The 13,329-nt window shown below is 39.7% G+C and overlaps 2 protein-coding genes across 8 annotated transcripts in view; one reads left to right on the top strand and one right to left on the bottom strand.

The window, feature by feature from the left end:
* The window catches only part of LOC122996237 (ras and Rab interactor 3-like), a 7,494-nt gene extending 4,703 nt beyond the window's left edge, over window positions 1–2,791 (bottom strand). For 2 of the 4 annotated variants that reach the window (XM_044371878.1, XM_044371879.1), the window contains exon 1: window positions 312–1,469. The gene's annotated coding sequence lies outside the window, so the exon portion shown is untranslated. Of the gene's footprint in view, window positions 1–311; window positions 1,470–2,772 lie in introns of those variants that run through there. The other 2 variants (XM_044371877.1, XM_044371876.1) reach the window with 2 other exon arrangements.
* Window positions 2,512–11,455, top strand: LOC122996239 (RNA-binding protein 4-like). 4 transcript variants are annotated; one of them, XM_044371886.1, is made up of 9 exons: window positions 2,533–2,859; window positions 3,507–3,686; window positions 4,898–5,082; window positions 5,368–5,556; window positions 5,665–5,774; window positions 5,982–6,266; window positions 6,381–6,607; window positions 6,921–7,343; window positions 10,587–11,455. In XM_044371886.1, exons 2-9 carry the CDS (start codon window positions 3,526–3,528, stop codon window positions 10,588–10,590), a joined length of 1,584 nt encoding a protein of 527 aa, XP_044227821.1. In that variant the 5' UTR covers window positions 2,533–2,859; window positions 3,507–3,525; the 3' UTR covers window positions 10,591–11,455. The 4 variants fall into 4 exon arrangements, with proteins under 4 accessions (XP_044227820.1, XP_044227818.1, XP_044227821.1 ...); XM_044371885.1 differs by having other exon boundaries at window positions 2,512–2,859; window positions 6,381–6,589; window positions 6,921–11,455; XM_044371883.1 differs by having other exon boundaries at window positions 2,532–2,859; window positions 6,921–11,455.
* The last annotated feature ends 1,874 nt before the right edge of the window (window positions 11,456–13,329 follow it).

Genomic DNA, 13,329 nt, shown 5'->3' on the forward strand with positions numbered 1-13,329 from the left:
TGTGGACACGTAAAGACACAGAAACGCAAAAAAAGGCGGTGTAACATTAAAGATTAAAATTAAAGACAACTCCAGTTAGCTTAAGGCTAATGTTATAAACATATAACACAAGTCTTCCTCCCTATAGAAGCAACAGCCTACATGTCAACATCTGTCTGGATCCGCAGCGCACATTCCTGTGAAACTTGCACATTTCCTCTTCAAATTGTGTTGCACACAATCATCCTGCGGTGCAATCACACGACTTCTTACATCATAACTTAAGCATTCTCACTTTAACATTACACATTACATTAACATTAGAACATTACCTCTTTGCCCTCGATCCCTGGTTTTTATTCCCTCCGGATCCACTTTAGGAGGGCATGCTTCCTCCTCCATCAAGTTCACCACTGTGAAAAGTCTCCTTCTCTACCGCCTTGGCCTGTCATGACGTGTGCTCCCAGATCTGGAGGAGTCTTTCTTCTTTGGCTCCTCCTCTCCCACCGGATATCACCTGGAAACTAATCTGTCATAATAATATACGACGCTGAACATGCCTTCTTTTTTTTTTTACAGCTTCTTACAGTCCACCTTAAAAGTGTCATAACGCCTGCAGATGACATTGTTGAGTCATTTTCAAGCTACTTCATGAGCTGAAAAACTTAAATAGTAGGAAGGATATCAATTAACGGCAACTTTGACTCTATACTTTACAATGAAATGCTCTTTAATTGATTTGCAATCTTGAATGTTGATCATTTTAACTGTGGTACTTTTTTCTTCCTCTTGGCGGAGGAAGAAAAAATGGTCACAAAAGTGGAAAATTAATTATTTCAAAGCATAAGATCCCAGTAATTACATGTGTGTTTTTATTACCAGCTGCTAACCTGCAGCCATAACTTACTATCTTGGGGGAAGGAGTCATTTTGTCCCATTTCATTGACTAGCTGGAGATCACTGGCATTATTATGATGGATTGATTGAACTTAAGAAACTGTGGAGACAAGTTAGCAACACCTGAGGACATGAAAACTATTTTCTCAAGATGGCGCAGTGTAGCACATGTAACAGTGAAGGCACAGTTAGTATTCTATACAAGACTGAATTCTGATTACTCCTGTAAATTAATCTGAGTAAACCCTTTGAATGAGAGGATATTTTTAAAATATGTGACGACATAATTGAACTTATGCATGATATGTATAGCAATCAAAATAATTGACTTTTTCAAGGTATAGACCACACCAGTCGAGAACCATAGAGACCATGAGGGCAACCAAAGGAAGACAAAGAAAGACCATTATTTGTTGGTCTGTTTTTTTGTTTGTGTCTGAGAATGATAGTATCGACAAGTGTAGACACTAGATTGAGTGTTTAGACCATACCTAGAAGAAGAGAAGAAGAGAAATGGGTGAGAGACATAAGTTAGGAAAAGGGAGAGGGTGAAAGACTTGAATCAAAGCCAGGATTACAAGCAGAGAAAAGTTAACAGTGATAGAAGACAGAAATGAGAAAAAAATAAAAGGGGTGACAAAAAAAAAAACATAAGAGATATTTATGTGAAAATTAGAATGAGAAAGACAAAAATCTGAATTTAAAAGAAAAAATGCAGAGAGAAGAGAATATAGAAAGACAAAGCATGAGAGGAGTTAAAGGAAAGAAAAATAAAATATTAAATTAACAACAGTGTTCCTTGCCAGTTTCCATTTCATTTCACTGTACCATTTTCAGAGATCAATGAGAAGAGAATACAACACTAAAAAATCTTGAGACTTTTTAATATTGAGCAGGTAGGACCACAGCAAATAGGCAGAAATAGCAATAAGCAGTATACAATTTCATGTCACTGTACCAAATGCCAATAATAATACTGTATGTCAAGTGGAACTAGCAGTGGTTTCATTTAAGCAGTAGTAGAAGTATTCAGATCCTTTACTTCAGTGAAAGTACCAATACAGCAAAGTAAAAATACTCCATTAAAAGTTATAGTCTTGCATGAAAAATCCTACTTAAGTAAGAGTACATAAGTATTAGCAGCAAAATGTAGTTAAAGTATTGCAGTAAAAGTAGTGGTTTGGTCCGTCTGACTGATATATTATTATATATGACATCATTAGATTATTAATACTGAAGCATCAGTGTGTAAGCAGCATGTTACTGTTGTAGCTGCTGGAGGTGGAGCTAGTTTCAACTACTTTATATATGGTTTTATATGCTTTTTGTAAGACGTCAAAAGCCAAAAAGTTTGCAAACCATCATCTTTAACAACGTGTTGTATTTTAAAAGCTTTTAAAAGCTGTCAAATCTTCATCTGAAAAGTAACTAAAGCTGTCAAATAAATGTAGTGAAGTAGAAAGTACAATATTTCCCTCTGAAATGTAGGGGAATGGAAATATAAAGTAGCAGAAAATGGAAATAGTCAAGTAAGGTACAAGTTCCTCAAAATTTCGTACAGTATTAAATGTACTTAGTTTACAGTCAATGTAATGGTAATAGTGTTGGTGTATTAACATTAGCAGTCACTGAACAAAATGTAGCCTAAATATGCTAATTGCTATTTCGTTATTATTATTAACGTTACCATTATTATTGGTAGTAGTTGTTGTTGTGCATCGTAGCTATGTAACGTTAAATAACGTCTTTTCCAAATTAAGGAGTAACGCTAACTAACTTTGGTCCAGCATTACTAACTAACGATCTTTGGGGAAAGTCTGTAAATTAAATCATGTATTGCCCGACTCAACACCTAATAAGAAAACATGTGATATAACCTGTGCTGTCATAAACCACCTGGTGCAAACTTGATGAAACTGCAACTTGAAGCTTCAAACCGGAGCCGGAAGTGAGGTTTGAAATACAGCTCCAGCACCGCGTTGGGTAAGTAGTCTGTGTACTATGCTGGGATAATTAACGCTTTTCTTCTCTTTCGTGTAAAGCAGAAAACGCGGCAGTATTAGCGGGTATATTTAATGCCATATCGTAACTTACCAGTGGTCTGTATCTAGCGAAGGCAAACGTTTTCAGCCACACTGATAAAACCATTAGCTTAGCATTAGCTAAGTCAGCTAGCTTAGCGAATGTTAGCATGCTAGCTGTTACATCGTTTTAATGTTGGCATTTAACAAGATGGCCAGTAGTTTTTTTAGCCAACTGTTAACCGCTTAACTGAGTTTACATCTTACCATACGACCCCTTTAATGTTACCGTGTAGTGTTTACAGACTTGCTTTTAACATCCTTGGCTTCTTTTGCCGGGAAAGTTAAGCTAACGGTTTTATTTTCTCAGCTAGCTAAGAATACCTGTCGATCTAACGTCGATACGTTTCTCACCAAATGACAATTTAATAACTAAAATATCATATATAATGACCCGATCTGGTAGTATCACTTCAGCTGAATAAAATCAACTATGATCAGTTAGTCGTATTTTTGCCAAAACGGCGAGTTTATATTGAGATTAACAAACCAATTAACTTAAAGTTATCAAACTTAACAGTGCTCCCTGCACTCTTTACTCTTTTGCAGATGCCTGGTTGATACAGAGATGAGCGGTGAGAACGTGAAGTTGTTTGTTGGGAACCTTCCTTTAGATGCAACTCACGAAGAGCTAAACAAGCTCTTTGCGCCATATGGGGAGATCAACACTTGCTCCTTGCTCAGACAGTATGCCTTCGTTACCCTGAAGGGAGAGGGGGCAGCAGACAGGTATGTCACAGCACTTCACCATCATTAGATATTTTTGCACACCTCAGGAATTATGGGGATATGGAAATGTATGCACAAACTATGTATTAATGCCCAGATCCAAACTTTTTTGCCAGTTTTGCTCATCAAGTATGAAAATAGAGCAAGTTTTCCATATTATTCTCAGTTAAACCAATCCAAACTAGTCAGTTTTCAACATGCGAAGCAAACAACACAAATGTATCTTACAATTGAAACTCTTCTGTGGTCTGTGTAATTATAAGATAACTGTACCTATAACATGACTTTCCAAGTGTACCTGTTTGTAAAGCACTAATTAAAAGTCCTAATGTAGAACTTGTCAAAAAACGAGTCCTTTCTTAATATAAGTCTTTGATAAAACCCTAAAACAAACACAACAGTTATCAGTGTGCAGCAGCCTTTTTGCAACTGAAAAATAACACTCTGAGGTGTGACACATTGTGTCAGATTTGTCTTTTAGCACTCTTTCTTAAGCTGCGTTCTAGCGCAGCAGGGGTGTCAACACAGAGGGCTCCGGCCCAACAAAATGCAGGGTCACCTGACAAAAAAAGTTGCACCAGACTCAACTTTTGTTGCAATGTGACATCATCTAACATGGCACTGTGGGGGCAATGAAATAAGTGTAGATGCACATTCTGCTAGGTTACTTAATATGAACAAAATATTTTTATTCTTTTTACCTTGCAATTCTTGCAGCGAAAGACAAAATAGTTGCCGCAGAGATAACTTTCCTGAGTTGCGATATTCTGTCAAAGTATTAAAAACCATTGTGCAGCATATTGGTGTCTAATAAGCCTTCAAATTCGCAAATCTATTTCTCAAACTGGACTTGTTGAATCATATGTCATGTCTTGCTGGTACATTTTCTTGCCACATTGTTGTAATGAAGGGCTGTTTTCAGTCTGAGTGCCTGCTTACGTTATCAAAATGCAACTAGAATTCTGATTATAAATGCAATAACAGACTTACATCAGATAACAAATTTACAAAGTTCATAAATGTCTAAAGCTTGCAAAATAGAACTTCAATCTTAAAAACTTAAAATAACTTTAGTCTTCCATGGGCTAGGAAACAATAAGAACTGTATTGTTACAGAATTGAATACAGTATTGTGAACTGACTGAAGATACTTCAGGTTCTTTCTGTACTCCAGATGATGACGATGATTATCCTTGTTCTTACTCTCACAGGGCCATACGGCATCTTGATGGCAAAGAGTACAGAGGCAGGCCCCTTGTGGTTGAGGAGTCACGTGCACGCCCACCCAACTCCACTAAAGTGTTTGTGGGGAACCTCAGTGCAACATGTTCAGCAGATGACTTGCATGGGCTGTTCTCAACCTTCGGAAGAGTTTTAGACTGTGATAAAGTCAAAGGTTAGAACACCTTTTACCCAATACAGACGATACCACATAAATGTATCTAGGGGTTTTCATGATATCATCATGTTAAGAGTCAGGCTTTAGATCCTAAAGTAGTATTTGCTGAACCATTTTTTGGAAGCACAATAACATTTAGGCAGTAAGGTTTCAATTGTTAAATCATTGCCGTCAATAATGCTAAACAGAAAGTGCCAATGAAAACATTTGATAGATGCATTTTATTTCAAAATCAATGTCTCATGCTAACACTGTTCTCCCTGCTTCCTCTATACTCTACAGCCAGATTATGTTCAAATGTTGGCTATGCATTTGTGCATATGGAGAGGAAGGAGGAAGCCATGGTAGCTATTGAGGCACTCAATGGGACCATGTTCAAGGGCCGTCAGCTGGCCGTAGAGCTCTCCAAGGCCCAACCCTTGATCAACCAGATTGTATCAGGCGGAAATGCAGGCGGTGGTGTAACAGCAGGTGGAGATGAAGAATCTGTGTGTTTTAAAAGTGTTTTGCATGTAATTAAATGGCAAAAAAACAAGTTCTGTTCATGTTCTCATATTTTCTGCCCCCTTCTCCTTGCAGGTGGCAGAGAGGGTCTTCTTCCCCGACCACCTCCCTCACTAGAGCATCACCAGAGTCAAGCAGCTGTGCTAGCAGCAGCTGCAGCAGCTGCCGCTGGACTACCGATACAAGTAAGTTTATTCTCTAGCAGACCACCGTCTTCACTTATGATCTCCGTAAACTGAGATAGGCGTGGGCAAAATATAGCAGCTCATGAATTTATGAACTCTCACAGATGTCAGGCATTTGTTGATAGAACCCATCACTTGTTAAAAACGTACTCTCACAATTCCCAGGCCAGAGTTTTAAATGCCAGTATGTCCAATCTTTTTTTGCAGGTTCAACAAAGTGTCCATAACTCATTCTACAACACCACATCCTTTGACCCCACATATGCTGCCCTGAAGGGCATTACAAGCGCTAAAGGCGCCGATGGGGTGATATACGGTGCTCTTGCCAGCCAGGTGTATGGAGCCGTTGCTGACCAAGTGTACCAAGATATGACCAATCACAATTCTGGGCCAAATGCCTCCGCTGCTGTAGAAGTGGAGCCTCCCAGTGGGCCAGATCCAACAACGCTTTTTGAGGCAGCAAGAGCCAAGTTCTTTCAGGAGGGACAGAAGGTGCTTTAACATTTATTTCAGTAACATGTATAATGTTCTTTTTCATGTATATGTTTGTGTTTCTAACAGTGTCATACCTTTCTTGCATATTGACTGACTTTTTTTGAATGAAAGGTTCTGGCAGAGCAGCAGGCGGGGAGAAAGGCAGCATCCTCAGATAACGAGCGAGACCGCAGCCCAATCAGAGGAAACAGAGCCCCTCTTCTCCCGGACCCTGTTCCTGGTTCCTTTGCTCAGATACGACCCAAACGCCGAGCCCTGCTGCCGACACCACCTGGAGGACCTGAAGAACCTGCAGCTGCCACCACCACAACTACAGAAGGGTCAGATCCTGTTGCTAGGTACACATAACATGATAGGATTTAATGATAGGATGGAAGCAGAACAACAAATGGCTTTATAAATATGGCGTGGTATAAAAAAGCTGGAATAAAAGCATGTTATGACTGTTTCCTTTTGTACATAATAATAATGATCAAGTTAATTTACATAGCAGGTATCAAAATCAATGAATAAGTCCTTTTCAAATACATAAAAACACAAAACCATGAAAAACATCCACTTGTCCATTAATGCATGTCATGTGTGATTTAACGTGTCATGTGACTTAATTTGGCTTTGTTTCTACTCTTATTATATCCACCTGCACTCCAGGTCTTACACAGAATACTACCAGCAAATGCATCAATACCAACAGTATCAACAGTACCAGCAACAGTACCAATACCTCCAGTATGCCTACACCAACCCTCCTCCTCCTCCTCCACCTCCTCCGCCACCACCGGCCACCACCCAGGCACAGGCCTCCACCACAGCCCCCGCACCCCCAGGGACATACGCGGCACCCCCAACGTATGCCGCATCGGGAGCGTACGCACCGCCAGGAACATATGACGCTTCGGGAAGTTACGACGCCTCATCGGAGAGCTACGACGCCTCATCAGGGAGCTACAACGCTTCATCTGGAAACTACGATGCCTCGTCGGGTTATGACGCTTCAGGAGGCTACGGGGCATCGGGAGCATATGATTCATCCGGAGCTTACGCAGCAGCGGGAAACTACTCCACATCCACACCGTATGAGCAGACACCCGCACACGGGCAACCCATGCCCCAGCGCCATGATTACCCTTACCACACGCCAGAACCCCCTTATCGATAGTCCCACCCCCACACAATCCTTCCACACTGCAGACGTGTGTGTGTGTGTGTGTGTGAGTGTGAGTGTGCATGTGTATTTACATAAGGGACAGTTTGAAGAGGAAAATCAGAGAGGGAGCAAGGTCGTAATTCGAATGTGCTTTAAACCCGAAGCATCTTCCCTTTTCTCCATTTTTTTTTTTTCCCACCTAGCCTCGTCTCTAACTAGCTTGCCTGTCAGTTGATGGCTGTTGAGGAAAGTTGGTGATTACACAGATCAACAAGTGGAGATAAGTGGGACAGCTGATAATGTCCAGCGTTCAGAGTTGATAGTTAAATACAGTTTCCTGTGAAGATGTTATCGAGGCACAGCTGTTTCCTTGTTGAATGTTGAAGCTTTAGTGTTGCGTGGGACAAGTTTAGATTCAGAGGCTATGGTTCGATGTCATAGATGAAGCTTTTTGATTGGTGCTGAATCAAGCAAGGCCGTTTACATACTCTACATGACAGTGTTGGCAACAATGGAGGTTTCCTTGCAATATTGCATGGAAAAAGTGAAGTCCAGAATTTATGACACTAAGTTTCTAACTGCGTCATCACACGTTTCAGGCAGGGCACAGAATGAAGAAAACTGCTCACTGATTAGACGAATAAGTAGGTTATATCTCAATTTGAACAAATGAACTGGCACTGTGGAAAAACGGAAAAAAATTATCCACCTCTGTTTTGACCTGTTCACAGGATAGATAAAACTCGTCGTCTTCTTTTCAGAACTTTTCTTGCAGCGATTACTCATGTTTGTACAGGCAGATATTTCTCCATGATGACTGTTTTTAAAATGTATATTTAAGCTGACAGCTTGTGATCCCACCCACTCGTGTTGGTGTAAAACCTCTCTGTGTGGAGTATGTAAAAGGCCTTAATTTGAATTCGGCTGTATCGACCCTTTGTCAAGACATTTAATTGCCTAGTTTTGTAATACATGTGCAAGATTGGAAGAGCGGACAGAGCTGAAGGGAAATCTAAAAGAATTTTGTCTTCACCTGGTAAAGGATTAGAACGTTTGTTAAATGACCAGATTGTTTTGTGAGTGTGTTTCAGGCTGGTTTCACTGAGCTGCCAGGTTTAGTGCTAATCGAGCAATTCACACTCAAAGTGGTGATGTATCAGTTTTTGCCCCCTCTCATTTTTTTTTTGTGTAATGGAACAAATCAGTTTTTTTGGACTTGAGTGGGCATGTCACTCAGATTATGTTGCAGCCCATTTAGCTCTGTAGCACAGAGTGATTTCGTGATTTGCATTTGGCCTGCTGGCATTAAACGCTTTCTTGAGCCTACCTGTTGTGTTTACAGGGTGTGAGGAGTAACTCCAGCCATCCTGTTCACTTTGCCTAACTTGTAAGGGATATTACCAGACTGTGATTATGCCTGTCTGAAGTTTCATAGGAGGGATAGCTAAGTTTGAACTTTTGACATGACTTTGATGAACAACAGGGTTAAAAAAAAAAAATACAGAGTGGATGGTCATTTTCAGCGATTTTAAATTGAAGTACGTGACTTGGATGTGCTCTCGCAGCAGGTTACCGTGATATACCTTGCTTGTGTTTTCATGCTTAACCCAGGCTCTCTGTTTTTCCAGGTCTATAAAACAAACACAAGTCCCACTCACAGGCTTTAAATGTCCTGTCAGTTTTTGGTCAAGGATCAGTGTTTGCTTCTTAAGCATTAGAACAGAATCTCAAAGTAATTTTGTACTCTTGAACATTTTCTTTCTTTCCATTTCAGTTGTTTTGTATAATTACAAATGCAGCTTGAATGCATCAACATCTTTCTCAGATTTTAGGTAATGATCAGTTGAATCTGGGTTTTTGATATTTTTTTCACACTGAAGAAGAGGAGTTGTGCTTTTCTTGGTTTTGTATGTACATATTTGAATTTATTAAAGCCAGAGGAATGGCAGCAAGTATTCTTTGGCCAATGATAAAATCTGCATGTTACAAATACTTAAATAATTTCCAATTGGTTTTAGACTTTTTCATCATTATCTTTTTGTTCCAATCCTATCAGCGGTTGTCATACCTCTGCTCTGATGGAAACCATTGTGGACAAGCTAGTTTTCATACCTGAAAAATGTACAATTTGGTACTTGTGTAAATACTTGAAACCTCACTTTAAACTGAAGAGGCTGTGTCAACCAACATTTGGTTCAACAGTAAGAATACTGACTGTTAATATTAAACTGAAGCGATTGTAGTTGAGTTGTTGTACTAGTCTGTTAAAAGAGGCGACTTGTTTGTATGGCAGTGGCTGAAAAAGGATTACCGTCATGCTTGTAGCATGTAGTGAGTGGTGTTGAGCCATTGTGGCTTGTGAGTGTATGAATTGCGGATTTGAGGTGCACATATGAATTGGACTTGAATCACAGCTTTCACCCCAGTCAGATGCAGAAAGTGATCATTTATTTGCCAATGTTCTAAAATTGGAGAAGAAATGATTCACCATTAGAAAATGATTCACCATTTGAACTGAGGGACAAGGACAAGTACATCTTTTCTAAATGTAGTGCTGTGGCGTGATGCTGATGCGTGTAGTGAAGGGTTATTGACTGGATGTGAGGTGACAGTCTTGGTGCTGCAGGTGAATTATGAAGGTTGTTTTGGATCTAGTAAGGGCTGCTGATTTTTTTTTTTTTTTTTTTTTTTTTTTCCTTCCCCGAGCAGCAGTGAGAAGGGCCGATGACCTTTTGGTTTTTTCCTTTTCCCTCTTCTGATCTCACCAGAAACACACCTAATTTTGACACATCGCTAGGATTACTGGCTTTCTCTGCATTCATATAACACCTAGACTTCTATCTAGATGCATTTTATCTGGGTTCATTGCATTTAACACATGTAAAGCAGATTACACGTGGAAATGATACTAATGCACACCTAATTCCACCTGTATTTTATATAACCTTCAGTAGTTGTTCCGTTCGTGATTGTACCACACACACTAGTTACTCTTATTATTATCTTATTTCTCATTCGCCTCCTGAATTGGTAGTGCTGTGTTAGGTTTAAGTGACACATAGCCTCTCTACATTTCCACATTATTCCACCTTCTCCATGTGAACTGTTAGTTGCATGCCTTGTTGTTGCTGCTGCTCCAGCCACCTTCTTCCTCTTGCTGATTATTGCAGCTAGAGTGGGAGGGAGCCAAACTGAGCCCTTGCCCTGGACGTACGCCACACGCAGCTGTTGCGTGGGATGGGGGAAAATAGCATCGTTAGGCCTGAAACTGCTGTGGACGATGGGGTGTCCCCCCACTAAGGTAAACACTCAGACCACACACTCCTGCCCCTCCCCGAAACACGCGTACACATTCACAGACACTTTCATACACACATACAGACACACCTATGTCCAAACTTTCTATTCCTTACCTGTCTGCAGGGATTTTTATTTGTCAGGAAGTCATATTTTTTTGGACATGGATCTCCCATACTTTTCTAAAGGGAGATTACCTTTTCTTTTTTTTTCCTGTTTTTGATTTTCCTGATCATAATCCCACATTTTTTCCCCCCCAAGCATACATTCCTGCTCCTGACATACTGACCACTCACCCATGTGATCTTTTGAGGACACCTTCTCTTTTAGTCTAAATCTCAAGCCTTTACTGAAGCAGGCATGTTGTGAGTACATCCTGTATCTAACAGCCTGTCACTCAAGAGTACCAGGCAGTCAGAGCCAGAGCCGGATGTGGGACATGTAGGTAGAATGGGTTGTTTTAGTTTTTGTATATGCGCCCCCTTGGGCCACTTCGGGGTTAAGTGCCTTGCTGAAGAGCACATCGGTAGGCCCTCCATTTCAGAGTTGAATAACCTGGCTCAGGATCGGTTGCTGGTTCAACGCTCGACTCCCCTCTCTCCCCAAAAAAAACAACGATTTTTAAATGCCACATTCAACTTGTATGAATGACAATGAACACAAATATCATTTTGTTTTAAATTACGTTTTGTCCTATGTTCTTTGAAATGTTTAATTATCAATAAATGAATTTTCAACTGAACTATATCATTTTTTTTGTGTGAATGTTTGGAGATGTTCATGTACTGGCTAATTAATGTATTATAACTTTCAAAGTGTTAGTGGAGGAGTCACCAAATAACTCTTAAAGAGCTCAGCATCAGATGACGTTTTATTCCATTTTCTTCCAAAAACATCAACTTATGCTTTTCAAATAAAAAAACAATAATTTGATAACAATGCAAACCTGTTGATAATTCTATCACTTTGATATACAAAAGAAAAAAAAAAAGAAAATGAGAAGAAATTGAAGTTATGGAAACTCACTCCCTGCTAACAAGACTTTGTCATGGATACTGCTGAGTTTCATGCCCTCAACAATTAACAGTTTACAGATGGACAGAGTACTGAATGAATGAAGTGAACGCAGTATACACAGTACTGAGGGTATACTGAGGTTATTACGATGAGAATATCTATGTTCTTAAATGGACAAAGGGTGGAGCGTGAAACTACATAGACATCATGTGCCTTTTACTGGCATAATGACATAAAAATGCAGTTTCTGTAGGTCTGGTTTCCAACAGCCGGATACGTTTGAAGTAGCTTCAGTTGTGAATATAAAAGTCTATCCTGTTGAGTATCTGCAGATACTTAAGTCAGTGGTTAACACTCTTGGGAGTCTTCTGTTGTGGAAAATGCAAGACTACAAAAAGCCCATTGTTGTAAGTACATCTTGACACAATTAACCCTCCTTTGTACTTCCCTTTTTGTAGAGTGGAGGTATAAGTATTGTGTGTGCTGACCATTTCCGTAGATTCTTGGGTGGAAAACTTTATAAATCTTTTTTTCTTAGACTTGTTTGCCAAGGCAAGATGAACTGAATGTAAGAGAGAACAAAATAACTTCTCTAACTCACGTCTTGAAGCAGGTTTTCTCAAACTATAAAGCCTGAGAAAACTTAGTAGAAAAAGTTAAATACTATAACTTCTAGTAAGCCTTGTAGCTTTTATGCTGTGTCCCTTCTATTGATATAGCAGGTTGGAGGAAAACTAAGGAAGGGTGTGTTCTTGATAATTAAAACAAGTGCTACCAAAAATAAAATGTACCGAGACTAACAGACGTAGGGTTAAAAACTGTCATTGATCTAAAAAGACCTTGTTCTGGTCTGGACACTTTCTGGAGCTGGTGTATCAAAATCGATTCAAAATAAGGGTGAAGCTTCTGGAGGATCCGAGCCTGGTTTCAGGAAACCAGTCCGTGCTTAGGAGGATGACTGGGAACATTTAATTTCAATTGATGGCAACAGACAGGACAAGACTGGGCAAACACGTTAAAAACACCACACAATGTGGACCAGACCAAACATATATTACAGTACTTTGACTTTCAATCACAACCTCCCATGATGCTGCTGGCATAGTATGAAAAAGGAGTGAGCATTCAAACACACGTATTGAAAATAGCAACGCTTTAATAAAGAGCGATTTTACAAGACTGCAATGTCTAGCTAGCTAGGTGATAACTGGCATTGACATTCATGGTGTTTTACAAAGATGCAGTTATGGTAACTGGGTTTGAAGTTTGATGGGTTACTTGCAAGTTGCATTTCTGCATGCGAGGCAGCCTTCAAACAGTTACAGACCCCTACATTGTAAAACAGTTGATTATGAATGTCAATGAACGTTCACGTCAAGAGGTAAGTAAAAAATCTCATGGAGAAATTTCCTTAACATTTTCCAAACACACCGGTAAGTGAGAGTTCAAACAATGGTCATGCTTTTACCGGGCACACAAGCCAATAAAAAGACGACACTTAATCATGCAAAAAAAGACAGTTTGTCTTTGTCTCTAAAAATAAAAGAACAAACATCCTTTTGAGTTCTGATAACATCCATCCGTAGTGACCTTGAATAA

Source organism: Thunnus albacares, chromosome 13 (assembly GCF_914725855.1).
Source record: "Thunnus albacares chromosome 13, fThuAlb1.1, whole genome shotgun sequence".
Lineage (NCBI taxonomy): Eukaryota > Metazoa > Chordata > Actinopteri > Scombriformes > Scombridae > Thunnus > Thunnus albacares.

What these genes read in the sequence shown, in the direction of transcription:
- LOC122996239 (XM_044371883.1), top strand. Translation starts at nt 3,526, where the DNA reads ATGAGCGGTGAGAACGTGAAGTTGTTTGTTGGGAACCTTCCTTTAGAT. An exon ending in AGACTGTGATAAAGTCAAAG is followed by an intron (nt 5,083 to 5,367) that starts GTTAGAACACCT and finishes TATACTCTACAG; the next exon opens with CCAGATTATGTTCAAATGTT. An exon ending in GGGTCAGATCCTGTTGCTAG is followed by an intron (nt 6,608 to 6,920) that starts GTACACATAACA and finishes CCTGCACTCCAG; the next exon opens with GTCTTACACAGAATACTACC.